General features: G+C 39.8%; 1 protein-coding gene across 2 annotated transcripts; it reads left to right on the forward strand.

Annotated features, from left to right (window-relative positions):
* Window positions 1-27,422, forward strand: LOC132208752 (ral guanine nucleotide dissociation stimulator-like 1). 2 transcript variants are annotated; one of them, XM_059644123.1, is made up of 14 exons: window positions 1-1,436; window positions 3,718-3,795; window positions 4,628-4,708; window positions 5,748-5,840; window positions 6,498-6,575; window positions 11,692-11,885; window positions 12,512-12,639; window positions 14,783-14,998; window positions 16,995-17,098; window positions 17,886-17,964; window positions 20,419-20,505; window positions 21,067-21,099; window positions 24,827-24,886; window positions 27,369-27,422. In XM_059644123.1, the coding sequence occupies exons 1-13, from the start codon at window positions 1,339-1,341 to the stop codon at window positions 24,833-24,835; spliced, it is 1,278 nt and encodes a 425-aa protein (XP_059500106.1). In that variant the 5' UTR covers window positions 1-1,338; the 3' UTR covers window positions 24,836-24,886; window positions 27,369-27,422. The 2 variants fall into 2 exon arrangements, with proteins under 2 accessions (XP_059500106.1, XP_059500107.1); XM_059644124.1 differs by lacking the exon at window positions 4,628-4,708 and having other exon boundaries at window positions 2-1,436.

A 27,422-nucleotide genomic window follows, 5' to 3' on the forward strand; every position in this document is an offset into this window, starting at 1 on the left:
AAATCTGTCATGAAAGAGTAAGTTTGAATACAATAAGTGGTTAAGGTTTTGCTTTATTCAGAGTACAAGGAATACAAAGGAAACTGCCGATGAGCTAAGAATTACTGGGTGCAAGTATTTGTTTAAAATGACATTCTTCACAACTAATTTCAGCATCGGGAACAATGATAACATTCTGAGTTGTGAGGAGCTTGAAAATCCAATTCCTCCAAAGACAGTTGCTGAGATCAGAAAGTAAGTATTGATCCAATATGTGAGGAAATGATGCTTTAATCGGAATACAAAAATATGAAGGGCAGCTGCTGGAGGTCTGGCATTTTCAGGAGCATTACATAGAGGCTATCTCCCGAAACTTAGCAGCATCTGTGGAGAGAAAGCAGAGTGGGCGCTTTGAGTTAAGGTTCCCCTGTTTAGAACTTCACACCTCTGAAGAAATGTCACCTGGCTTCACTTGAACTCTGTTTTCTGTCTGTAGATGCTGCAAAACCTGTAGAGTTTCTCCAGAAACATCTGCCTTTCTTTCAGATTGCCGGTGTCCATAGTTTGTTTGTTTTTACATTAAAGAAACAGTTGGCTGTTGTTCTAATATTTGCTCTGTTCTTAGTGTTGTAAAAAGAAATTTTAGATGGAAGCTTGTGGTTCATGCTGCAGGCCTTCTGCTGGATCTGAAACCTGGAGGCCTTGGCCGATTCCAGCGGTGACCAATACAGAGATTGCTGCCGGCGTTACTCACCAGTTGACGGTTTGGATCAGTTTTGACAGCTGCTGGTCCAGTGAAAGGGATGGCAGATCAGCATCCTTCTCAGCCCAACTGTTAATGCTGATTGTCACTGAGGTTGTGTATGCACTGTCCCTGGAACGGGTTCAGAGGAGGTTCATGAGAATGGTCCAGGGAATGGAAAGCTTAAAATATGAGGAACGTTTGAGGACTCTGAGACTATACTCATTGGAGATTAGATGGATGAGGGGTGATCTAATTGAAACTTTTAGAATACTGAATGGCCTGGACAGAGTGGATGTTGGGAAGATGCTTTCATTGATAGGAGAGACTAGGACCCGAGGGCCCACTTTTAGAATAAAGAGGAGATCTTTTCAATTGGAGATTTGGAGAAACCTCTTCAGCCAGAGAGTGTTGAATCTGTGAAATTCACTGCCACAGAAGGCTGTAGGGGCCAGGTCATTGAGTACATTTAAAACTGAGACAGATTATCAAGGGGATTAAGGGTTATGGGGAGAAAGCAGGAGAATGGTGTTGAGGAACTTATCATCCTGACTGAATGGCAGAACTGACTCAATGGGCCGAATGGCCTAATTTCTGCTCCTCTGTCTTATGGTCTTATGGTCTTAATGAATTGCAGGTCTAAAACCTTTGACAGCCCAAACTCTGAGAAAGATGAAGAACCAAGTTCACCAAAAGCGACTGCAGACATTTCAAAGTAAGTTTCATCCTTCTGTGCTTCATTCATAATACATACCATGAAAAGAAATTGCTGTGAATATAGTAGCTCTTGAAAGATTATGTCACCATTCGAGACGATAAAAATCACATTAAAGAAACAGCTTTATTCCCTCCGAGGCCATTGCCAGTAATTAAATCAATGACACATTTCAGCCTTTGATCCATAGAAAACATTTTAAAATGTTCAGTGAAAATTTGATTGGCCCTCAACATCCAGACCTTGGTGGTCTAACTTGCAACAATGCTAAACTGCGAAACCTCCCACCTCCCCTCAAATGCACCAGCCGATGTAACTGGAGTGTCCTACATATTTTCTCTGAAAATTTGGAAAGCAAGCCATCTAGTGTAGTCATTCATGTGGACTTTGACCTAATGGGGACTTGAAATACAGAGCATTTTGGGATTCAGTATTTATTTTCAATGTTTACAAGTCAGTTGTAGATGCAAATCCTTTTCTTAATTTGTGCTTCATGTGCACTTAACAGCTGCAGATATTTTGGCTGTATAGATTGTCGGGTGGGTAGGAATCAAAGTTTGCCAGGCATCTGTGTAACCATGAGGAAGCAAGGTTGATCGGAAATAATTTTGATATGTTTTAATTCTGCTTCATTTGGAATGCAGCAGTGTGAAAAGGGAATGATGGGGAACCATTGATTTCTTCAAAATTTTTGTTGCAATGTAATGAGTGCCACTCCAGACTATAGCAGTCACATTAAAGTGTCTGCTGGGCTGCCTCCCTCAAAAATTTATAACAGAGACAGTTGTCTGAAATAATAGCATCACCATTGAAGCATCCAAAACACTTAGATGGGAAATTGTTCTCAGATCAATATTGAGGTTATATTTCTGGACAATGTGGCTCTGGTAAAATTGCTAAAGAAATGAGTTAATCTCCTCTACCCCACCTCAGCACTTCTCTGTGTTCCTCCTTCCTGCTCAGCTGCACCCTCCCTACAAACTTCCTCCAAGTTCATTGAAGTGTCCTCCAAATGTCCGTAACATTTGAAGAAATATGTTATCAATTAAGAATGTGACCTGCTCCCCATGTCCGAGCCTTGGTATTTCTCCTATACAATATTGCCATTGAATAATTTGCATTTTGAATTATCTAATTTGGTCATTTGCCATGTGTATTCATGGAGTCAGGCACTTTCACAAGTCAGAGACCTTGAATTAATCCTGAGCTTATTCTGTCCAGATCTTTAACGAAACTCAGAACTGTTAAAGGAGCAGGATAGAAAAATGATTTTTTTTTCAGCAAAACAGCCAATGGTGACTAATCTGACCTTAAGCTTCAGTGAATTTGAGCAAAGACAAATTCCTACATCAGTGCTCTGAATCAAACTTTGAGTTACAAGCTGTGCTTGTGAGGGTTGAATTGTCAATAGTCTGTAAAGAGCTTGAGTTTCTTTTTCAGATATGAGGAAGTTAAACTTAAATCCTCTCTTTTGGGATGTTTGTTGTCTGTCCCAGTGCAGAGGTTCTTTATTTGACATCTTTACACCTCATCTACCCACTGGCTCCCCCTCACAGCCACAAATCCCAATGTTGATAACAGTGCCAGAAATTAAAAATGTGATCATATGCACAAGTAAAATGATTTATTTGGTGTTTTGTGACCAGTTGCAGCTGTGAAAATATTGACATGTCACACTGTGTGGTGGGTGGAAACCTAAGTTTGTCAGAAACTGAAGGAGTAATTGACAAGTAAATTTGATGTGACGACAGATTAAACCTGTTGTATGGTATTTGGGATCTAATACTGTGAAAGGAAACTGTTGGGATTTGCTGTAGGATTATGTCAGGGTTGCCTCAGGAAGATACCCCAAATGGCAGTGCAGTGAGCACCAATCCAGACAATAGCAATCACATGAAGCAACTGCTTCACTGCTTCTGCAATGTTTGGCTTATTTTGAGAGATGGGATAATGTTGAATTAGCATAAAGCTTTCAAAGCTTTTCAGTGGTAGATTAAATTTTGCTTGTCTTTCAGTATCAAGTTATTGCATAGCCCAGAAACGGCTTTCAACAAGGGTGAAATACTGAAGAAATGGTTTTCTCTCCTTATTGCCCTGCTCTGTCTCTTCCAACCCACACCCCAGCACTGCCTCAATATGAAGGCCTGTGGGCATCCTGTGGAAGTCAAAACAATCCATCTCTCAAGGCTGTGATTTTTTGTTGTTGAATTGGGTTGGATTTAATTCTGGACGAGTTTGCCTGTTCTAAATGACTTAATTTGTCCTCTTTGATCAATTGCAGTTCTGGAAATGTTGACAGTGCAAATGGTGAGGAAAATGGAAGTTGTGTTTCTTCAGGATCCAGCGAAATAATTGCTGAGTAAGTTTAATTGCATGCATGACAAAATGAATCATTATTCAGAATATGACAAAGCGGTAGGATATAGCTGGGGAGCTAGCAGTTTGTGCAATGTTGTATAGCCATCGAATGGTAATAGCCCAGAGACAATGATTTAATAATGTTTGTACCAGCTCTCAAAGAGGGACTTGCCTACGTTCACTCCTAAGTCCTTTTACTGTGTAATACTGCGAAACCTCTCCTTTCGAAAATTGTAGTTCACTTTTGAAGACCGCAATTGAAGCTGCATCCACCACACTATTCGGCAGAGCTTTCCAGTTCCTGAATAGGCTATTGAAAAAAAAAATTCCTTGTCACCATTGGTTCTTTTTGCTGATCATCTTAAATCAGTGTCCTTTTCTCCTTAAGCCTTCTGTCACAAGGCACCGATTGTTCTTATCCATTCTAACCAAATCCCTTATGATTTTGAACACTTTTGAAATCACTTCTTAGTTTTCTCCAAGAGCAGCCTGAGCTTCTTCAGGCTCTCCGCAGGGCTGTCTAGTTTGTCATCTCTGGTAATATTTTTTGTGAATGTTTTGTGCACCCTGTCAAATCCCTTCCTGAAGTGTGGTTGGTAAATACCAGAGTTGAGGGCATATCAGGAGTTTTTTTTTATAATGATTTGTCAGAACATATTTGTTTTTCATACAATGCTCCAATTTTTAAAGTTCAGAATCCTGATGATATCTTCAACCTGCACTACCACTTCTATAATTATTGTGCACACACATACACACACACTATCGATCAAATATCAGGCATGGATCATTTCAGGAAGCACCATATCATAAGATATTTATTTTGGCTCCAGAAGAGAAGAAGGAACAATCCAGAATAATTTTGATTTGGAGGAGGTCCAACTTCAAAAGGAGCAAGAAGGCGTTTGCAGCAAGTAAGTTTGAACACAAGTTTAGGCAAAACTGCAATTAGTCTGTCTTACAGCAGGAGGTTGTTTAGTGACAGTGTCAGAATGTTCCCACAAGCGGGAGAGTGTGGCAAATGGTACAAATGATGAGGATTATTGATGACCCCAGTGTGTACCGAGTTAATTATAAGTAGTTCAGAAGGGAAGTGTTGAACTAAATGATGCTGGCAGCTAATGTTAAAAGGGAATCCGAATGTCATCCTCCATTGTGAGCAGTGAAAGGGTCGCAAAAGTGGGGCTAATGGTCATAAATCACTGTTTAATCTTCACAGAGGTAAGGGCCTGGCTGCGATACTATTCAGAAGAAGTTGATGTCCAATTCACGATGAAAAGTAAATAGTTGAGACAAGGATGAGCTGAGGTTGGGCAGCATTTTAGAAATGTGAACATTAAACAACTGCAGATGCTGGAAAACTGAAACGAAAATGGAAATTGCTGGAAAAGCTAAGCAGGTCTGGCAGCATCTGTGGCGAGAAAGCAGAGTTAATATTTTTGAGTAATTTGAGCCACTGAGCTTTTACAGCAATTTCTGCTTTGATTAGAACGGCTGGTTGTCCCTGGTGTTGGTAACTCAGAAGGAAGTGAATTGTAGACAACTGAGGATACTGAGATAGAGAAAAATAGCTTGAGGCTGCAGTGGCACTTTGCACAACAACCTAATGCTGTTTGAATGCAGGGGTGGTATCAGAGGAGTGGAGGATTACAACATGTACTATGTTTATATTCAAAAGTGTGTGGATAAATCCAGCAACTAGATTCATCTTATTGGTGGGACAGCATCACAGGAACTGTAATCCCAGTCTCAAGCAAGAATACTTGGGGAGCATATGGGCTAACATTTTATGCTGACTCAGAAATCTTCACCATCTGGTGTGTAACCTGTTTAATAAAACCATCTGATGGAGGCTTCTAATTCTGAATCTTTAATTTTCATGGGTATTTTAATGGATTTAACTGAAGATAAAAGGGTTTGCTTGAGGTGTTTTAAATTGTTCTTCATGTTCAGTTGCAGCTGTGAAAGCGTCGAGTCTGAACACGGTCCGAATTCTGATGAAATTCAGAATTTAAGTTCACCAGAAAAGGGAGCGACAGTCAAGAAGTGAGTTTGATCCAAAATGTGACCATGTTATGCTTCATTTGCAATACAGTAGTGTATAAAGGGAATGGCTGGAGAGCTGGTGGCCATAGGCTGGATAATCAGAAATCTCTTCATGAAGGCAGCGATGTTTCCATGCTGTATGACTCTGTAACACATACCACAGAAACAAATACACAGATATCATTCCAGATCATGGCACATTGATGAAGAAACAGCTTCTGAGTTTTTTTCCTATTCTCTCCCTAATTCTGAGGAACAAGCAATACAAAGTACAAGCAGCAGTTGCGTGTGAAGGTGTTGAGTTTATCTCAGACTGAAATTTCTGGACTAGTAGCAAATGTAAGCTATTGAAGAAGTGGCTTCACTCCTTGCACCTGCTCCTTTCCCCTGTTACCACCAGCCGCCACCACTGCTGGCGAGCTGCTTTGGCCCTCAAGGGCATTTCTGGTAAACTTCCTGAGGAAATTTAAAGAACGTATTCACTATTTTATGCAGTTTTACATTTAGAGTGTGACCTTGTTTCATAAAGTTAGCTGATCACAGCTTGGGATGCTGAATTTTGAGACTTCATTTTTTTATTTTACGGCTGGCAACCAATTGTAGACCTAAACACCATCTCAATTTGCTTTTTCTTTTGTGGTTTATGATAAATCGCAGAAGCATAGACTTCAACAGATCAAGCTTTCTAGAAGAATATAATTTCAGTCCTGCAGAAAAGGAAACACTAATGAAAATGTAAGTTTGATTTGACATGCAGTGAAATTGTATTTTCAATGTGAAATTTAAGAATGTGAGAAGAATTGCTGGAGAGCCAGAAAGACCTGTAAAATAATGTAGAGCCTTTGTCATGAATATATAAGGCACCCAAAACAGGATGGCAAACGGCACTCCAACCCATAACAATCACATTCAAGAAGCTAAATAATAACTGAAAGAATCACGGACACTGCAACTCAGGGACAAAAACAAAGTTGTTGGAAAAGCTCAGCATTTCTGGCAACATCTGTGACGGTAAGAACAGAGTTAATGTTTCAGGTCTGGGTGACCCTTCCAGTTCTGAGGGAGGGTCGCTGGACCCAAAATGTTAACTCTGTTTTTGCATTAAAGAAGCTGCTTGCCTTGCATGTCCAATGATTGCATTATTCCTAGAGATTGGCTTGTTAATATTTTTCAGTGTAAATCATCCAAAATTCTTTGTCTTTTGGAATTGTTTGTCCTACATGATCACGCTTTTGGGGTTGTTTATCTCAGATTGTCATTAATCTAGTTTGTGATAATGATGCATTATTGCAGGAATGGTTTTCCTCTTCACACCACTTTATTAGAAGTTATCCTGCAAACTTCCTGTGAATAGTTGAAACCGAATTATACCGCTATCTAGAGCAGTCAGATACTTGGCAAGTGGTTTGTTTGTGGTGTCCTGACTTTGGTAGCCCTCCGACTCCATGCTGCTGTTGTACGTTTTGCACATAATCGATCTTGAATTAATACTTCCTGAATCTATGAAATCCAAATAATCTCATGAAATCATTTTTCATGTTTGAAGTTTGCCAACGAAGTGCTTTCAAAGATATTTGACTGTAGAAAGCATCGCACAAATGCATCTCCAGCTGGAATTCTAGTTATTTTTGAGCTATACCAGATAGCTGAGGTTGTTTTACTGCTCTGAATAAGATTAGATTACCTACAGTGTGTAAACAGGCCCTTCGGCCCAACAGGTCCACACTGTTCCTTGAAGCATCCCACTCAGACCCATTCCCCGAACACGAAGGGCAATTTAGCACACGGCTGATCCACCCAGCCTGCACATCTTTGGACTGTGGGAGGAAACTGGATCACTTGGAGGAAACTCACTCAGACATGGGGAGAATGTGCAAACTCCTCACAGACAGTCGCCCAAGGCTGGAATCAAACCCGGGACCCTGGAGCTGTGAGGTGGCAGTGCTAACCACTGAGCCACCATGCTGCCCTGCATGTCACTTTGGCAGCATGGGGTTAAAGATGGGATTATTCTGGTTTGTCTGGCCGTTCGATTAAACTCTGTGTTTTTTGATTAAGACAAAAGAACACTTATCCAATAGATTTGAGTGCTGGACTGGACTTGGGGACTTTAAAGTTTGAAATTCTTATCTTTATATATACAGTGATTTATTTTCTTTTGTACATGGTTTGTTTATTCATTTATTTTGTTTTCTTGAGTTGATATTGTTTGTCATTTTTATAATCAAGAAAGCCAATGCCTGAAGGGCCCAGCACAGATAAATTACTTGTGAGCAAATACAAAGGCAAATTTTTGCAGTATTGCATTGAGAAAAATGGTCAATTTGAGGGAGTGAGGATTTTCAGGGAATATTTTTACTTCAGATGCAATAGCAAGCGTTCACAACTGGGCTGCACTGAAGTTTGAAAGAAAGCTCAAACAATTTATGAAAAATGCAGCAAAGGAAAAATCCCTCTTGTTAATCAAACAAATAGGACACAGTTGGCCAGGCAGCATCAGAGGAGCAGGAAAACTGATGTTTCGGGTCTGGGCCCTCCACCAGAAATTTTCTGAAGAATGGTCCAGACCTGAAATGCCAGCTTTCCTGAGCCCCTAGCCTGCTGTGTTCATCCAGTTCCACACCTTGTTATCTCAGACTCCAGCATCAGCAGTACCTACTAACTCAGAACACAGTTGGGATGCCTTGTGCATTGCTATTCACTCTAACCCACCCAGTTGGCTTTTTGGGTAAATGAAACAAAGTTTTAGAAATCTAAGCCACAGGGCTTGGTGGTTATCTGGACATTTTTCTCCAACACCTAGCTATTCATGTCTGGATGAACACAGCTAATTGTGGATACCAAATTGGTCCTGATTAATTTCACAATATTCCTGTACTAATGTCTCAAGAGACATATAGGGATGAAGTGTATGAAGGAACCTAAATTATCCTGATCCCCGATTGAGGACAGTGTAATCCTCATGAAAGTAATGTGCTGGTTTGGCATGTTATTTGGTATGTTAATCTCCTTTTGAATTCAAGTTTTTTGGGTTGAGTAATGTAGAAAAATATCATTTTTGTTTTCTACAGAATAGTAGCTTACAACCTGTCAGTTTGACATTGAAGAAAACACAGATATTTTGGGGGTTGAGTAAAAGCATGGTCAAAACATGGTTTTAAAGGAACATCTTGAGTGAGAGCAGAAGTGGCAGGAACATATCCAGTGAAGTTGTCATCGATGAAACAATTAATCTCAGATGCGCAAGTGGCCAGAATTGAAAAGAAAGACAAAAGTGCACCTGTACATAATTATTTCAATTCTGGAAGACTCTAATACTTTAAGAATACACTTCTCTCCAGTGCCATTGCAATCTAAGTTTATGTTGTGCTCGCTTTAGGAAATGATCCTTTTAGATGGTGGAAGGATGATAATGAGTAATTAAATGAAATGATGTTGTACACTGCAGCTGATTAGAGGCTTCAGATTACTCGGTAGGGATGTAGTAACTTGTTAATGAATCTATTGGAAACAGAGACTTTAATTCTAGTGGGACGACAGAAAAGTGTTTTGGGTCAAATTTTGGACTCTGCACAGTACTAATTAAGTTCTACCATATTGTCAGCAGGGTAGAGGCTCTTTAGCTCAGCAACCTATTTCCCAGCCACGAAGGCTTTCAGTAGGATATGGAATTTTTTGGTTTTGTGATCTTTTGAATTGATTTTTCTTTCTATATATTTTTGGAGGGTTACTGTTCGAGTGTTTGTAATGTGATCGAAGCATTTCTGAAAGATTCAGGACCAAATGAGCCCAGGCAACTTCCTTAAGTCACATTTCCAGTGTGTTTCAGTTAGTCACTGTTTCCGAGAGGTAACATAACAAATAACATTTCCACAGCCTTGTCCCTCCATCTCTGCAATTTCCTTGTGTCCACTTCAGACGTTTCTCTTTTTTCCTGTCCAGTTTCACTTTTTTGCCTCTCCCAGATTATGTTTGTCCTGTTGTTACCAGCCATGGCTTCAGCTGTTTAGACTCTAAAATCTGAAATGCACAGTATGCTTTTCTCCATTTTTTAAAAAGCTGATTAAAAACTTCACCTTTTATCAAGCTTTTCATAATTCTTCTGACCTCACTGAAAAACAATCTCTTGACATTTCCAAAAATGAGTCACTTCATTTCATAATTTGCCATGTTCACTAGTTAATATCATTCAGCATCTTAGCAGTGTGGGCCAGCTGTGTTTTTGAATCATTGCAAAAGAGTACGACCTATGCCAACTGACCTGAAAGCAGATGAAGTCAAAATAGTCCCTCCAGTGTAAACTATTTCTAAGTCGTATATCTTTCTCAAACAACAAGAGGCTATTGCTGCATATGGCACTATGGCTGCCTAGCACTTCCTACACCAACCACTGTTTAACAGGAATGGAGCTGTTAAAGTCTGAGTGAAGCCCCAATGTCTGTGTGTAATGTCTCACATCATATAATTTCTGTGCTGTAATGATCTATTATGAACGGACTCAAATAAGTGATCATCTGTTTCAGTGTAGGGCTGCAGATAAGGAAATTCCAAATTAAAAACTAGAACAGCACTTTCAGTGTAAAATATTCCATGTAAATTGGGGATGCCAATCAAACAAATGTTTACTTTTTGGAGTCTTTGGAACATCAAAGGTTTCTTCTGCCTATTGCATCATAGACCATAGCTGCAACTCAGTCCATGCTGGCCCACGTTGTCTCTCGGTTGACCAATGTCTGAACTTTAGATTTTTTTTCGAAAAAAACTTTCAATTCTTGTGTTCACATCCTTTCACGTTCTTATTTTGCTTTTGTCTGGAATTATTTTAAGTCCCAAACTTTGCTTGGTACATTTCTGTTCTGCCACGTCCAGTGTGCTGTGTACTTCTTATTTTTTTCATCAGCCCACCACCGTTAGTGCTTCTTCCTGCAGATGTATAGTTTCTTCCTCTAGACATCACCATCTCTCGCCTTTAAGAAACTCATGAAGAGTCACTATGACCAAATGTTTGGACACCTGTTTGAATATCTCCTCCTTTGTCAGTTTTTGAATGGTTAATCTGCTGTGAAGTGCCCTGGGGAGTTTTTCTGTGCAAAGGGTTCGATTTCAGTGGTGTGATGACTTCTCTGTGCCGCTGACGTCTTGTTGCAAAAAAGTAACCATTGATTTACCTGTGAAATAATGCTACGCGGCCTCTCAGTATTAGCCAGGCAGGCAGTTAAAATAAGTGAATTGAAAGCTGACTATGTTGGAGTATTTCATTATTCATCCTCAGCTGGACCCAATTTATCCATGTTACCGAGGTATCCAACTGCTGGCAATGCAACTCCCAGAACAAAGCCAAACAAATCATCATTATCCTTGTGTTTTTCTTTGTTCATCTGATTTGTCCCATTTGACTTTTATAAAGAAGATTTTTTGTTAAAGCTCACTTTCTCTTTACTAGCAAACTCTAAACACCAAGAGGTCCTGCTGGTGTAATAAGTAACCTCAGACACATGTGAAATCACTTTATACGTGAGCCTTAAGCTTACTTGTGCAATCTACCTAGAAGAAAACTTGGAAACATGGCCAACTTGCAGTTTCCATCCATGGCCAGCGTAATTCGAACTTGGACAGTCATTTCTTCATCATTGGGTCAAAGTGCCACACAGCCCCCCTCTGATGGCACAGCAGGATCACCATTGCCATGTGCACTGCAGCAGCCCAAGATGGCAGCTCATCTCCTGTGTGAGCACGATGACCCCATATTCCAACTTTAATCTATTGCATTTACATTTGTAGAATTAGAAGCTTTTTTCCCACACGTTTTGCTTCCCCGATAAACAGATATAAACTCTGACTTTATTTCCAGTGCTATACCTGAAATTCTTGAAATCTGGCTGGAGGAGTCTGCCGAAGACTTTCGTCAAGTTCCAACTTACTCTTGTCTCCGGAAGGTACTTTGCTACTTGAACCAGACAGTGCCGGGGTCAGATGCTGAACATCGGGCCCAGAAACTCCTGAGTCGGTTTTTGGCGGAGGAAACAGCGGAGAAAGAGATGTTCAGTAAGATTTATAATTATGTTGCAAAAATGTGGTTTTAATTCAGGGTGCCTCCCTACAAGTTTGTGTGCGGCTTGCCCCTCTGTCTCAGGATTTAGTTCATTTTGGTTTCCTTTGACAAGCTTCAAAATTACTTCCAAATTTTTGGGTAAACGAAGTTAATTAAAATTATTGCTGAATGATTACCCCTGTACTACATGATGTACGAGACCAAATTCTGCATAGATTTGATACTCTAATATGGTCCGCTAAGACCCAGCAGCATGTAATACGACTTTCTGGACAATTTCCTTTTGAACTGTTGCCGTCAATGACATTTTATTTTATAATCTGATGTAATAAGTTTGCAAGTTATTGTGAAACAATAGATTGTGATTCGGAAGATTTCCTAAAGCTAGAAATTGGGATGGGAATCTGTCATTAAATACAATTTCTTTTGCAATTGAGATGCTCCCAACAAGAGGATTTCAGTGCAATATCATATTAATTTCACCAAATCTAGATTTCGAAGTATGAATATTAGATAACTATTGTAAACCAATGCATGACTTCTATTCACAAGTTTGTGAGATATTTTAGAGCAATGTGAACTTTGGGCACAAAATAAATGTCTATCTTCACTTGCACAGAAGGCTACCGTAGAAGAGTTAGATTCTATATTGGAGAAGAACACGACCAAACCATCGAACAAGTTGACGAAAAGCTCCTGTCCTACCCATCACGCTTCATTGCAGAGCAGCTGACTTTTATGGATGCTGTGAGTAAACAGGAATCTGGGGCCCAGTCATTCTGAATAAGATATTTCAGTCAGCAGTAGGCATCTGAATCTCTCTGTGTTGTTTAATGCTATTACTGCTCCACCAGTCGTTATAACTGAATTCCCTTCAAAATGCAGTCTTCCAAGATGTTAAAATGTGTTGTTTGACGTGTAACTTCAGTATCTCGCTTGAAATACCTGCCAACTAATACTTCAGCACTTGTCATTTGTTTTGAATGAACGTCATGTGAAATAAGTGACCTGAGAGAGCACTGAAAATCCTTTGTAACTTAGTGTTGAACCTTTACAAAATGAATAGTATTTCAGGGTAAAAGTTTAATTGTTTCATCATAACAGTCACTGTTTCTTCAAGAGTCCAGTGATTTTGTTTGAAGTATCCAGGATGGCAATTTTGTTGTTTTCCCAGAATCTTCTGGAGTGGAATCAGCCACAGGGTATTCCAGTCTCGTCTGCAAGGTGGCTTGATGTCTACCTCTAAAAAATGAGACTCGTAGTTGCTGAATCAAAATTTGAGTTATGTCAAAGTCTGGTCATAGGCTTAGGCTTGAAGTGGAAGTTCAGTGGTCTGTATGTCAGCATTGGGTGTGACTCTAGAATGTAAGTAGTCCTCTAGGTCTCAAAAATCCCAAGCATATGTTAGTGTTCAGAACAGGGGTGCAGCGATCTCATCTGGAAGTGACCACTTTGTCAAAAGTTGGTTTTGGTTATGGGATAAGAGATAATGGGAACTGCAGATGCTGAAGAACCCGAGATAACAAAGTGCAGAGCTGGGTGAGCACAGTTGCTCCTAAGATGCTGCTTGGCCTGCTGTGTTCCTCCAACTCCACACTTTGTTATCTCAGTTTGTTAAGGGGCAGCTGCTTTTCTGCACAGAGTTCCAAAGGTAACTGTCTGTTTTCACTGCAGTTTCTGTTGCATATGTGTATGTATATACCGACTGGCATTTAGAGTCTAATCATGTGACATAATGATGACAGCAGCCATTTTTGGTGGGCAACAACCTCGTTGGGTGTCTGTCGAGGAATGTAGCTGCTTTTCTTTTGTTGAATCATAGAGATCTGCAGTGAGGGCTGAGAGTCTTTTTTCAAATCAGTGGTTTGACCTGATGAATCTCAAAGCGGTTTTTTTTGATCCTCATTGCCAGTTCTTTTTTTTTTCCTTTACTGCACAGGTGCAGGGGGCTGAAGCATTAAACAGCAGGAGTTTTATTATGTAGTTTGCTGTCGAGACAGCAGGGTTACCCTAAGCTATTCCTTGCCAGAAATGATCGATGACATCATTGTGACGTGATCAGACTGTTAAAAGTGAGAGCCCACCATGCTTGCATAAACATGCAACAGTTTCCCACTCGATGGTTTCTGAGCATTCCATTCTATTCCAACCTGTCACAGCCAACTCTGGCTTTGAAAGTGACGAGACTGACAAATTTCTCCATTCTGAATGAGTTTACGGGGATCTGAAGGAACTATTTGCCAGCTGTGTTAACTTTCACTGTTGGGGCATAATTGTTGATGGGAGTTGCTCATCTTGAAGACGGAGACAGAAGGACACAATGTAATCTGAATGGCCAGTTGACAAGCTTGGACGTTTGGCAATATTCGTGTTCAGCATGAAACCAACAGTGGGGAAGTGTTGACATTGAGATCTGTTGAACCAACAGAGGGCCAGGCTGCCATTGTGTTCTGTCAACCTGCCTTGGTGCGAGAAGTAGACATGATGCAGGGCTGCTATACTGATGCCCAGCCTGTCTAGCCTGTGGGCCACCAGGGCTGAGCATCTGTAGCAGTGACTATTGCCAGCAGAGCCATGCATGATGGTGTGCGTGGAGCCCAGTCGGAGTTGGGTGGAGATAACCAGTGATTTTAAATCTAACCTACAAATAGGAAGCAGATGACTGAAAATTCGAGGGTTTTGATCTGTCTGAATAGCCAATGTGCGCTTGTGCATCAATGTGAGTATTATGTAGCCAGTCGTTGACAATATAGCACGCAGTTTTAATGTACAATTGCAAACTAGCAGGACGAATGTACCCATGGACGGACAAATCTTGTTTGTTGTTCATTGCTAAAAACATGGCACGACTGATACCTTTACCCTTTGTTTCCTTTTTATTTTTGATCAGGATCTTTTTCGGAAACTTGTGCCCAGCCAATGTTTAGGGTCCATCTGGTCTCAACGAGGGAAGGAAGAAAAACAGCATCTGGTATCAACCGTCCAGGCCACCATTACACAGTTCAATAATGTTACAAAATGTGTCACCAGCACCATATTAAGACCTCAACAGCTGAAACCACGGCAGAGGGCTAAAATCATTGAGAAATGGATTGATGTTGCCCAGGTACACTATTCTTTATTGGTTTTTAGCCTTTGTGACATGTTAAAGTCCACAGTGCATGAAACAACCATGGTGGAAGAGAGCAAGCCATTAACACTATGTGTTGATATGTCCAAGGTTTGAAAGCCTCTTGAACTGGCAAGCAGAATACTTTTCTGAATAAGAGTTGAATGCTTCATGGAAAATCCTAGCATTCATAATTTCTGTCGTGCTGGCTGCTCATAGTTCTTGCCTCAGTTTACAGTTGCATTGAAGTATTAATGTATTTTTTTCTCATCAAAAATATTTATGTGGATAAAAAAGGCAAACTGATTTCAGATTTTTACTGGCCCTTCAAAAATGAAGTTAGTTATTGGGCATTACATAGTGTTATTTGCCTCCCTTCCAAGCTGTAATCAGTCTACGAAATAGTGTACATTTTATTCCCAATGTTCTGCATTCTGTATGCCTACATGACGGCACTTCAGTAACTTGCCTGGTTGTCTGTTTCTTATGTGTTTGCCAAAGGAATTTGTCTCAGCATGTTAGTCAGCAATCGGTAAAAGAGTGAGGAAGGGCTGTCAGATCTGATACCAGGTTTGTACTTGTCGCCAACATGTGGCATTCCCACTCGTACATTTGGAAAGGATCAGGATAGGAACCGAGTAATTAACTAATTAAGTAAAGGAAGTAATTGATTCTTACTGATTTTGTAATCCTAAATTGCACTGGATTTTGCAACAAAACTGTACTTTCAATGTATTTTCCCGTATACACGTGACAACAAAATATTCATTGATTACTAAGGTTTGGAATGAAAGTTCACAATAATTCTGTTGCCAGCTAATTTAGAGAAGTCTGGTTTGGGTCTTGGCAACACTGCCTGCATCAGTTTTGACTCGTTAACAGTCTTGAGGCATTAATGGGACCTTGATGGGGATTTGAAAGTCTGTCTCCAGTTTTACAATATGGAGCAGTTCAACCGAATGTAGGCTGACACCCAGTTGTAGACATGGATGAAAGGCTATTCTGAAGAGGAATCACCACCTTACTTTGATCACTTGGCTGACTTTTCTAGTTCTGATTTTGAGTTTTTACAACAGTTGACAAGGAGTGGCTTCCATGTTGAAGTGCCCTCCATTACTTCCATTTTACTGCAGCAGCTTTATTTCCCTGAAGCCAGAAGACTCTGGGCTTGAGAACCTACCTGCTGGCCTTAATCAGATAAGGCTCTTATGATTATGCCAATTGACGCACCTTCAAAGAAATCCCAAATGGTGTGATTACCCTGCACCTCCCTGGCCTTCCTCCCCAAGCAGAAGTGGCTTTGAGACCTGATAACAAACACTCGCAGGCTTCCTCCTCATCTCCACCACACCCCAAAGTACACATTTGGGAGGTTTGATTTGATCCAGTTTTGTCCCTACCTCCAACAGGTTGGGGGGGGGGGGTTGGTGGTGGAAACAGATGAAGGACATTCAGCTGCTAATCTAGGTAAGATTAGTTAACTCAGTATCAATAACGTAGTGACTCATAAAAGTAGACCCAATTTCCTGATTCGTCTGTTTTCCCTCGAATGAGTATCTCACGTGACTGGTCCTGCCCTCCTATTCTGTCAGATAATACAACCTATCATTCATTTATGAGCTAAATGTGATGGATATAACAAAGATGATTACCCCGCCTCCACCCCCCTACCTTTGCCACTTCTACCACTCAGATGTCCCTGTCTCAATCCTACTCATTTTAAGCTCTCCTTTGGTGTCAGTAATCATATCTAATCAGTCACAGGCTGGCAGCAAGTGAACTGAAAAGGTTGTCTCAGAGGGATACAAAACTAATATCAAGGTTTGAGTTGCCAAGAATCATGGAATTCTTTCCCTCAAAAAGTTTGTTTGTTAATGCTGTTATTTTCTCAGCTAACATTTTTCTGATAGAACCTTTTTAAAAAGTCTGAGGTGTTGGGTAATGGGGAGTCACTGATTTTTCCACAGAACTCACGGCTTTTTTTCTCTGACAGGAATGTATGATTTTGCAGAATTTCTCGTCAGTGCATGCAATTTCTACGGCATTGCAATTGAATAGTGTGTTCAATTTGAAGAAGACTTGGGCAGCCGTGTCAAAGTAAGTCATTGTTCAGAAAGAGCCATGTAATTTTTATTTAATAAATATGAGGTAGGAAATTGCAGGTTTGACCTCCAGGTTTACTTGCCCAAGTGATCTTCACACGCTCGGTGCATTCACAGGATTACCAGAGGCGCTACAGTGCAATCGTAACAATTGGCTAATTGGCAGAATCTTTCATTCTTTCACGAAGGAGCGAAGAGTTAATTTGTTTAAGTGGAAAAAGAAAACTGTTTGGCAACTCGAAATATTTAACTATCGTGTTCAAAAACTGATCTGCTGTTGGATGGAACGTAACACAGTTTCCTGTGGATATGCTGTGATGGGGTGATATAAGCCAGAGGTTTGTGTGGGATACGAAAATACAAAGACAACAATTATTTTAATCTCCCAAGAAAGCACTCTATAACACTTTGAAGTGCACACCTGTAGTTTATGTTCGTGTGCCTCAGACCATTTGATCATGGTTGTTTTTTGTAGGCAGCTTGGGAATGAAATCTCTCTTGCTACAATGAGATTCACCAAAACGACTGCACTCAAGAGCTTTTGCGGCACAATGGCAGTATCCCCATCCCTGGGTTTCAACAATCAGGGTTCAAGTTCTACCTGCCCCAGAGATTGCCAAAACATTTCTGAACAATTTGGCTAAAATAACTGTACTTATTGTAAAAATGCTTCACTGCCATTCACTGTCTGTATTACTTGCTTATTTGTCAGGTTCCTTATCAGCTGTTTGTTATCTTGACTCTATTCTGTCAAGAGTAATGTGTCTCATTCTCTTGACTAGGAGCAGTAAGACAACATTTGAAGACCTTTCAAATAATGAAGAAGATAACTTTATAGCAAGTAGAGAGCTGCTAATGGAGGTAAGGTGTTGCACTTGGCGCAGTGTGACTATATTCAGGGCATGATCAATAGTTTCCAGTAAAATATCTGCAATGAACTCAGTTGGTGACTGAATGCTTACAGATTCTGTCAATCAGTACTGCAACAGGAATATATGTATTGCGGTCCAGGTGGTCTGGCTTGGCTCAAGTCATCCAAGATTGTTTTGCCATGATTCTTACAATTGCTGATGATATTGCAGTTAACGTTTTAATCAACATCTAATGTGGTTATGCTGCAGTGATGCAGCCTTCATAGATTATCTTTCTCTGTGTTCATTATCTTGGAAATTTGAACTGAAGCAATGTCTAAAGTGCGATATCTGCCAATTTCTTTTTCATTTGCTTTGTACACTTCAAGGGCCTTGTAATTAATAAAAGCCAAGGCAAAACATTAAGAGATTTAACTGGTTCTCATAAGTGTTTTTACTCAATTACCATGTCTTCCTTTTATTGTTCTCCGCAGTAAGAACTATTTGCTGCGTAGGAATGGAGAGATATTCATATCTCTTTGTTCGTTCAGTATTTCAGACATCAACTATCTAGTTTTACTAGCGTGGACGAAAACTGACAAGTTTCTAGCCATTCCTCCTCACTCCTTTTATCATGCTCTTTGTCCACTCATTTTGCTCCTGAATTTGATAAAAGAACAAAATAATTGGTCAGATATAAATATTTTGGTGCCACCATACCAAACTAGTTGTCCAGTTCAGAAAATATTCAAAGTTTTCTTATTCTCTAAATCATTCTTAGATGGAATTGAAGCATTTTTAAGCTGGTATTTGAAGAGGGAGAAATGCAGTAATCATGCTCGCATGTTGTCAGTTTGACAGACACTCCATGTTTCAAACTGCTCAATGTTCCAGTTGCAGTGAACTATCTTTTTACATTGCTTTCCAGATTTTTGCCCCAGAATTTCTACTGCCCTGCTGTCACACTTTGTTTATTGTGTGTTGTGATTGGTGCACTGTGCAGAATTTCAACATATTTTTCTGATCTAGATTGAATCTAAAAGTAGGTTTGCTTTTGTAATCAAAAATGTGTGCTCTGTATGATGATTGTTTTTGTGGTGCAAAATTCTGTAGGTATACAGGGGAAAATGTGAGTTCATGATTGGACAGTTGTATAACTTCCATAAAGCTTTCTCCCAGATTATGCAGTGAATGACAGTGCATGGTTTGCTAATCTTGCAGCATCTTACACAAATGTGCTTTGGCAATGGTGCAGGGCACCGCAATAGTTCTTGCTGTGAGTACATTAATGTTCAAGACACAAAAGCTCCAAGTATGAACAGCAGGTTCACAGATGACACAAGAATTGGAGCGGTAGTCAGTAGCAAAATGCCTTAGTTTCTCTGCACACATTGTTCCAGCTGTGGCTCAACTAATGTTATTTACAGTTCCGTCATTACTTCTTTGCTCTTATATTCAGGCAAGTATCCAATGTTTTCTCAACTTATCCACAGGTCCTCCTGCCTTCAAGAATATGTTTATGCACACACCAAGGTCCTTCTGATCCTCTGTCATCCAGACCCAAAACATCAACTTTCCTGCTCCTCTGATGCTGCCTGGCCTGCTGTGTTCATCCAGCTCCACATCTTATTATCTCATTGAACATATATTGTCCTGACTTATTAGACTCCCAAAATGCTTCACCTCACACTTTTCTGGATTGAATTCTATTTGCCTCTGTACAAGCCTACTAACCAGCCCATATGTGTAACCCGAGAGACTAAGGCTTTTTGCTGTTTACAACCGTCCAATTCTTGTGTCATCTGTGAACCGGCTGTTCATACTTGGAGCTTTCGTGTTTTCAACATTAATGTACGCACAGTAAGAAATATTACTGTACCCTCTGGTATGCTGCTGGATGAAAGCATCAAGTTGCCGAAAAGCCCCTCAAAAATCGCATTTACTTCCTGCCACAAACCCAATATTGGTTCCAATTTGCCAATTCCGATAGATCTCCTAGGCTGTTAGGTTCTTAACCAACCCACCGTCTGAGACCATTAAATTATTTCTTTGGGTAAGAGAGGTGTCTATGAAAAGACATTGAGAAGAATTATATTCTTGAGTTTAGAAAAAAATGACGTTTAAACTTGTTGAGACAAAGTTTTGGAGATCTGGTGAGGTAAATTGTTTTTATCTTCAAGCGAAATTGCACATTACGTAGAAAATTTCCAATCTCCAAATGATGAGGTTACACAAGTTTGGTTTCCAGTTCACAGATCAGGGATCAAACGTTGAACTTGCCTGGCCTTTATAGATCTAACTATGCATTCCACTGTATAACTGTCTAAAATTTTGAGTCCTAAATTTTGATTCTAAATAGAGTTAGTTGTATGATCAAGGGAATAAATAAGACATGGAGTAGTAATTTTGAGAAATAGGACAATGAGTTCACAATGGATTAAACAAATTCACTCTCTTTTTCTAGGATATCGTTCAGGGAATTGTGCCGTACCTGGGAACTTTCTTAACAGAATTTTCAGCGCTGGATTCGGCTTTCCCGAATTGCCATTCAGTAAGTCTCTCTTACAAGATTTGGATTCCTTATTTGCTGATGAGTGCTATTATTATGGTTTCATTGCAAGCTGCTTGTAGATGAGAACCAAAGCAATAAAAAAACAAATGAGTTTGATTAATAATCCCAACCAGAATAATTTGATCCTTTGTACTGTGAATCAAACAATTTGTAAACAATGGAACATGCAAATCACTTTGCAGTTAATTGAATATGGGTTTAGTTTTCCAAAAGGTTGGATAAATTGCACATCATTTTTATTCTGTACAGGTAAATTGGTTACCTGGATGTCACTGCCTATTGAGCAGTTGAACAGCTGAGAATGTCTTCAGCTTGGTACTGATCTACTTGACTGGAGCAAAGGGCTCTATGTAGTGTCCAAGATATGACCTGGTGGTATGATAGATCATTTGTGATTGGCCTTTGACGATATACTAAAATGGAACCAAGTTTACAGAGCTTGTATTTCACTTCTGATCTTTTAAATTTCATGATCTTGTAGTACTGTTTGACCTTTGTACATTTGAACTAATTTTCTTTGTCCTTGTCTATCTCTTACAGAATGGCTTGATCAACTTTGACAAGAGACAAAAAGTTAGTACTGAAAATTGCACTGTGCAAAATGTTTGGAATTATATGAAAGGGGAGAAGCATGCCTTTCAATCTTGTGCTGCTTTATTTGCTTGATGGGGGTGTAGCGGGGGTCTACAACTGCATCCTAAATGTATATGGTCACTAATAAATCCAATAAAGAATTCAGGAGATGCTTTGTGGCTCAGAGCAGCCAGATTGCAGAAGCTGCTGCTACCAGGACTCGTTGAGAGGATGAGCACAGATGTATTTGAGAGAAAGTTAGATGTCAGAAAGGACACAACGGCATATTTAGAGTTTGAAGCAAGGTGGGAGAGGTGTAAAGATCAGCATGGAGCAGTTCAGCCAAATGGCCTGTTTTTGCGCTGCTAATGTGCTGCAATTTGCCTTTGAGCAGTCACAGCCACGTACAGGATATGCCAGGTGTTATGTGAATGAGGATGTTGTTCAATTAATCTCAGTGCCATGGAAGCTATTTCATTATTGAAGACACTGGGTAAACAATCTCTCCATATTAGTCAGTATTTTCCTTTAGATGAGAGGCATCATTTCGTCATGGGATGTCAGAAATTGAGGGAGTACAACTGTTTGGATTCTCACTGACTGGGCACTATTTTTTACTCCATATTTCTGAATTTGGTAATACCAAATTCTCAAACATCCCTGTTGTCACGGCTACTGTTGAGGGTGTCATCAAATCCCTGTAGCGTGGAAACAGGCCATGCGGCCCAACAAGTTCATAGGGCCACTCTGAAGAGGGTCCCACCCAGACCCATTCCCCATGTCTAACTCACTGAACCCCAAAATATCCCTGGGCACTACGGGCAATTTAGCATGGGCAATCCACCTATCTTGCACATCTTTGGACCTTGGGAGGAAACCAGAGCACCCAGAGGAAACCCACTCAGATTGTATTTTCATCTTGTACTGCAACATTCAGCAGGCAACCTGAGAATATTAATTTGAGTGGAATTTGACCTTATGGCAAACAATGAAATTTTGCTTACAGAGCTGTAACTTGAGGTCCCTATGAATAGAATAAGTTCCGATCAGAAGCAGCTGATGCTGAATTTGCCAAACTGGGCCATGTGATGTAAAATCAGCTGGGTGTTAAAATAGGCATCCAACGCTGTGTGACTCCAATTCACCAGCTCGGAATGTAATCTGTCAAATGGCCCGCCATTTGTAGTAGCTGATGTGGATGTAGTGAAGTGTTTCTTTTCACTGACCTGTTGACAACTGGCACGCACTTTACAAGTTGGCAGTAACATGTTGTCAGAGTTTGACTTAGAAAAGTCTGCCCCTTTTTACATGTGAAATTGTGACAAGATTCAACCAAGAAGCCACTGTGGTTGAAAGAAAATAGTCCAGTAACTTCGAGCTGCTCATGGTCCATTCAATTTCATGGTGGTGCAAATTTGAAAAATTAACTCAACATTTTCACCGTCTGTCTTGGTATCAGTTACTATAGATCAGCCACTTATTTTGTACTTGGCAGACTTCCTTTTGCTTGGATGAACGATCTTTCATAACATTTCTTGTCTTCACCCTAAATCAGCTTATGGTTCTTAAGTGAATCATTTTTTAAAAATAATCCATCTTTGAAGCGCTGTTTTGGAATTAGTGTCCTGAAACCATCCTGGATAATCTGTACAGAAATTTATCCTTGAAAAGTCACATTTGTGTCATTTATTTCCAAAGCAGAAATATTTTTGTGACATGATGTACTGTGCACTTTGAATAAAGTTATCGATGCTGTTCAAAATACCACGGACTCGGACTTAGCAGGAGCAATTATAGCAGTTTAAACTTGCCTTAACAGCTCATTATTTATTTGTGTTCTTTCAGGAATATGAAATAATTTTGAGTATCAAATCCCTGCAGTTTGCTTGCTCATCTTACACCCTTCGTCCAAACGAGAATTTTCTAGACTTGTTCTTTATGCAACAATACTTAAGTGAGGATAGCGAGTACGTAACTGGTATTGTAGGAGTGTGCAGGTAAAACAGTTAAGGGTTGTGTGTGAAATCTTCTCTAGTTATAATTGCTGTTTAATGCTAGTGAGCTGCCAGATTGTTTACTGTCTTCCTTTTCCTTGGTTTCAAAGTTTTGACAATGAATTCTGACCGATGAGGATAAAGCCAGTTGCTCAATGAATCAATTCTGTTGTGTTGCATCAAAATGCGTTTCATTGGTATATAATAGTGCAGAGTATACTATCACTAAGCCAATGATTGCAGGAAAATGCAAAAAACTTGATGAGTGACCAATTTTAGCAACATGTCCAAGAGCTCCTATTGTGGGTGCACCTACAAATCCAGATGTAAATTGTACCAGTTTTGAGAAATGTTTCTTTTCCTTCCAATTTCTTTTCAAACACATAATCCTATTACTAACATAAAATTAACAATAACCCTACACAATTGGTCAGCATTTTAAAGTATCTTTCAATGGTTGCCTAAAAACATCATTCCCTCATCTCGAAATAGCCACAGTATATTTTTAATAATGCAACCAAAAATAATCTCCAACTGATAAACAAAACACTTTGCCATTCCTGGACCAGAGTTGATTAAGGAACCAGATTATAGATCACTGAAACTATTTTTTAGTTTTGACAGAGCAGGCTTTGTAATAATTACATTGTTTGAAAACAGTTTGCTTCTTCATAAATTGATGGGCAGAAGTTCTTATTTAAAATGTACCTGATGTAGCAATTTACATTCCTGCTTTGAAAATCAAAGCTCACTATTAAGCCCATCCTCAGGCTATGGATGACCATGTGCAGCAAGCACCTGGCATTATCGTCAGTTCCATCAGTGGCACAGTCAGTATTGGGCCAACTTCAAACATGGTATTTATTTATAACAGTAATTACAAAATGTTACCGAAATTCACTTTGCATGGATCATAAGTTATATTTAAAGTTCTTTTGGACCTCTCGGATAGTTTGGTTGATTTTCGGACGGTTTGTCTGAAAATATCAGCAACAGAAAGTCTGGTCAAGAGATATACTCCTCATTTTACTACCTCCGAGATGTGGCATGTGGTGTTTTAGTCACCTGAAGTGACTGATTCATGACTACCTTTCATTGCTTGACATTGTCTGTACATTCACATGACAGTGTGGATGAGGCCCAGAGAAACTCCTGTATAACTTTACAACCTATTGTATCACCTTCGGCACTGGAAGTTTGATTCTCATGTTTTCCAGTTAACTTTTTTCAAGCCCAGTCCTTGTTAATTTTTTCTGTACCTGCTGTAGAAGTTCGAGCATTTTGTTCAATTCCACGTGTTCTGCAAAAAGACTGAGGGGGTTATCGTCTTGGTAAAAAATTAAGCAAAGGAACCGCAGATGCTGGGAATCAAAAACACAAAGAGAAATTGCTGAAAACATTCAGCAGGTCTGGCAGCATCTGTGGAAAGAAAGCAGAGTTATCCTTCGGGTCTGGTGACATTTCTTCAGAACTCTTATTGTCTTGATCTGCTGTTCATAAAGCAGAAAAGATCGATGTGCCTACAGTGAGAACTTTTGTCGCTCATTACTCAAAGTAATGTTCAGTGTTCTCCTGCCTGAAAACACGTGCCTTTTGCAAACAAAATTATCATTCTGCAATTTCAAATCGATGTAAATGATTGATTTTGCCATAAATAATAAGAATATTGAACAAAAGCATCTGATTCTTTTTAAATGAATCTTGTCTGAAAATGTTTATTTGCCACCCTGCAGCTCCTCTGAACTCGAGAAACCGCCAAAGCCCAAAAAGAGTGTGTTTAAACGCCTCAGCTGGTAAGTATCCCATGTTAAGCACCGCAAATATCTCATTATTTCCTTTATTATTGGGATGAATGGACAGAAAGGTAATTACATCTGTTCCTTGACAAATAGAGACATTTGATGTGTGGTCATTATTGCTTCATTGGAGTGAGATTTTTAGTAACTGTTTGAGTAATTTGAGATGATGCAAGGAGTGGTGCTGTTATTCTCACCTTGTGCATGTGTCTCGTGTAGACTGATTGATAGAGATTCTTTGCTATGACCATGAGTGTAGAATGTGGACCTGTGATGAGCTTGGTATTGCCTAGCGATTCTCATTTGTCCAGAGAAGTTTCTGCACCATGGCTAAATTTCACCGGAATAAATTTGTTTATGAGAGACAAGTAAGCAAAAAAAGTGTTACAGTGAATTAAATTTGCATATTTGTGGGCCTGTATAATGAAAACTAGCAATGTTTAACAATTTTGAGTGAAAAATCAGATTTGTGTTCTACTTTGTGGGTCAGCAGGCAGCAGAAATATCTTCTGTTGAAAAATTATCAGACATGCTTCTCACATTTGAAGCTCCACCTCAAAATTACTGTCTCAATGGAGTCAAGTTCGGTCAAGGAGAAGCACACGAGATCTAGGCGTTCTTGTACATCAGTCAATGAAAGCAAGCGTGCAGGTACAGCAGGTAGTGAAGAAAGCTAATAGCATGCTGGCCTTCATAACAAGAGGAATTGAGTATAGGAGCAAAGAGGTCCTTCTGCAGCTGTACAGGGTCCTGGTGAGACTGCATCTGGAGTATTGTGTGCAGTTTTGGTCTCCCAATTTGAGGAAGGACATCCTTGCTATTGAGGGAGTGCAGCGTAGGTTCTCAAGGTCAATTCCCAGAATGGCGGGACTATCATATGTTGAAAGATTGGAGCGACTGGACTTGGAGACTTGAGTTTAGAAGGATGAGAGGGGATCTGATTGAGACGTATAAGATTATTAAGGGATTGGACACTGTGGAGGCAGGAAGCATGTTTCCGCTGATGGGTGAGTCCAGGACCAGACGACACAGTTTAAAAATGAGGGGAAGGCCATTTAGAACAGAGTTGAGGAAAAATGTCTTCACCCAGAGAGTGGTGGATATATGGAATGCTCTTCCCCAGAAGGCAGTGGAGGCCAACTCTCTGGATGCTTTCAAGAAAGAGATAAACAGAGCTCTTAAAGATAGTGGAATCAAGGGTTATGGGGATAAGGCAGGAACAGGATACTGATTGTGGATGATCAGCCATGATCATAATGAATGGTGGTGCTGGCTCGAAGGGCCGAATGGCCTACTCCAGCACCTATTGTCTATTGTCTATAAAACTCAAATCTCTTTCCATGTAGGTGACATGAAAGTATGTGTTTGTGTTGTTGTGCATACATGTGTAAAGACTCCAAAGTTATTGTTTTTGATAATTTTCCTGAGTTGGGGATATTATTTTATATTTCTGTTCAATAGGTAAGGACTGACCGGAACTCAGCAAAGTCAGATTTTCCACCACCTACCCGTGTAGAGTTTCAGAGAAGCAAAACCATGCCTTGTTGCTGTGTTGTGCCTTGCAGTGATCTGGACTGTGACATGTGACTATTGTTATATAGAAACCAAGAAAGAGAAGGGAAACACTTATTCACTTCCTAGGATATCTTCTCTTTACATGAGTGTGGATGTTACATGGATGTGATTTAGGCTTCCGTGGCTTAATTGTGATTCTCGAAGTGCAGGCAATCAACGTTGCAGCATTAGTGTGCAATCTCACATTTCAGCAGCCATCTGCTCTTGCTCCCTGCACTATTTAATGCCTAATATACCAACAATCGGGATTTTCAGTGTAGGAATTTTTTTGTCATTGCATCTGCTGTACTTCTTTTGGGAGTTTTGGAAAATTTTCGATGTTAATTATGCAATATAAATGCAAATTGCTGAATAGAAATCCTAACGTTTGCAGTACCAATATACTGAAGGCCAAATTCAGAGTTCACTGTCCTACCTTACAAAGTGTTGTATACAGTTTTCTATCAATTATCAATGGTGTTACTTTGTTTTACGTTTTATTTTTAATAAACTGCAGCTTTCAGGATGAAATTACATACACATTAGCATGTGGCCAGGTTGGGGGAAATTTTCCACCCTGTGGGTATTCAAATCCACATTTTGCCTTTCATGAGATTGAAGTTGATAGCAGGTTGAACAAACACTGCAAAAAGCCCAGATTCTTGTGCCATTGGAATATGCAAACATTGTAACCTATTCATATACTCCCTAACTATTAGACAATGTAACGGTGTTCAATACTAGTAATGCGAGCTCTTGGTATGAGTGTGCCACTATTAATTTCTCACAGGTCAAATGTGGCGCGCATCAAACTCCTGGTACTCTCATCATCAATATACCTTCATTCTAGTTTAATTTTTTTAAACAGTTTCTCTAGAATGCAATGACATTTTCATGTTTGTTGTGTCCCCTTTCCCTTGTGCAGCCTGTTTTCAAAGAGAGGTGTTAAAATACACAACACTCAAACTAAAAGCTCTGA

Source organism: Stegostoma tigrinum, unplaced genomic scaffold (assembly GCF_030684315.1).
Source record: "Stegostoma tigrinum isolate sSteTig4 unplaced genomic scaffold, sSteTig4.hap1 scaffold_53, whole genome shotgun sequence".
NCBI classification, from domain to species: Eukaryota; Metazoa; Chordata; class Chondrichthyes; order Orectolobiformes; family Stegostomatidae; genus Stegostoma; species Stegostoma tigrinum.

Excerpts from the sequence above, each read along its gene's own strand:
- LOC132208752 (XM_059644123.1), top strand. The coding sequence starts at position 1,339 with ATGGTCTTAATGAATTGCAGGTCTAAAACCTTTGACAGCCCAAACTCT. Across the intron at positions 4,709-5,747 it reads CAAGAAGGCGTTTGCAGCAA|TTGCAGCTGTGAAAGCGTCG; the intron begins GTAAGTTTGAAC and ends CTTCATGTTCAG. Across the intron at positions 5,841-6,497 it reads AAGGGAGCGACAGTCAAGAA|AAGCATAGACTTCAACAGAT; the intron begins GTGAGTTTGATC and ends GATAAATCGCAG.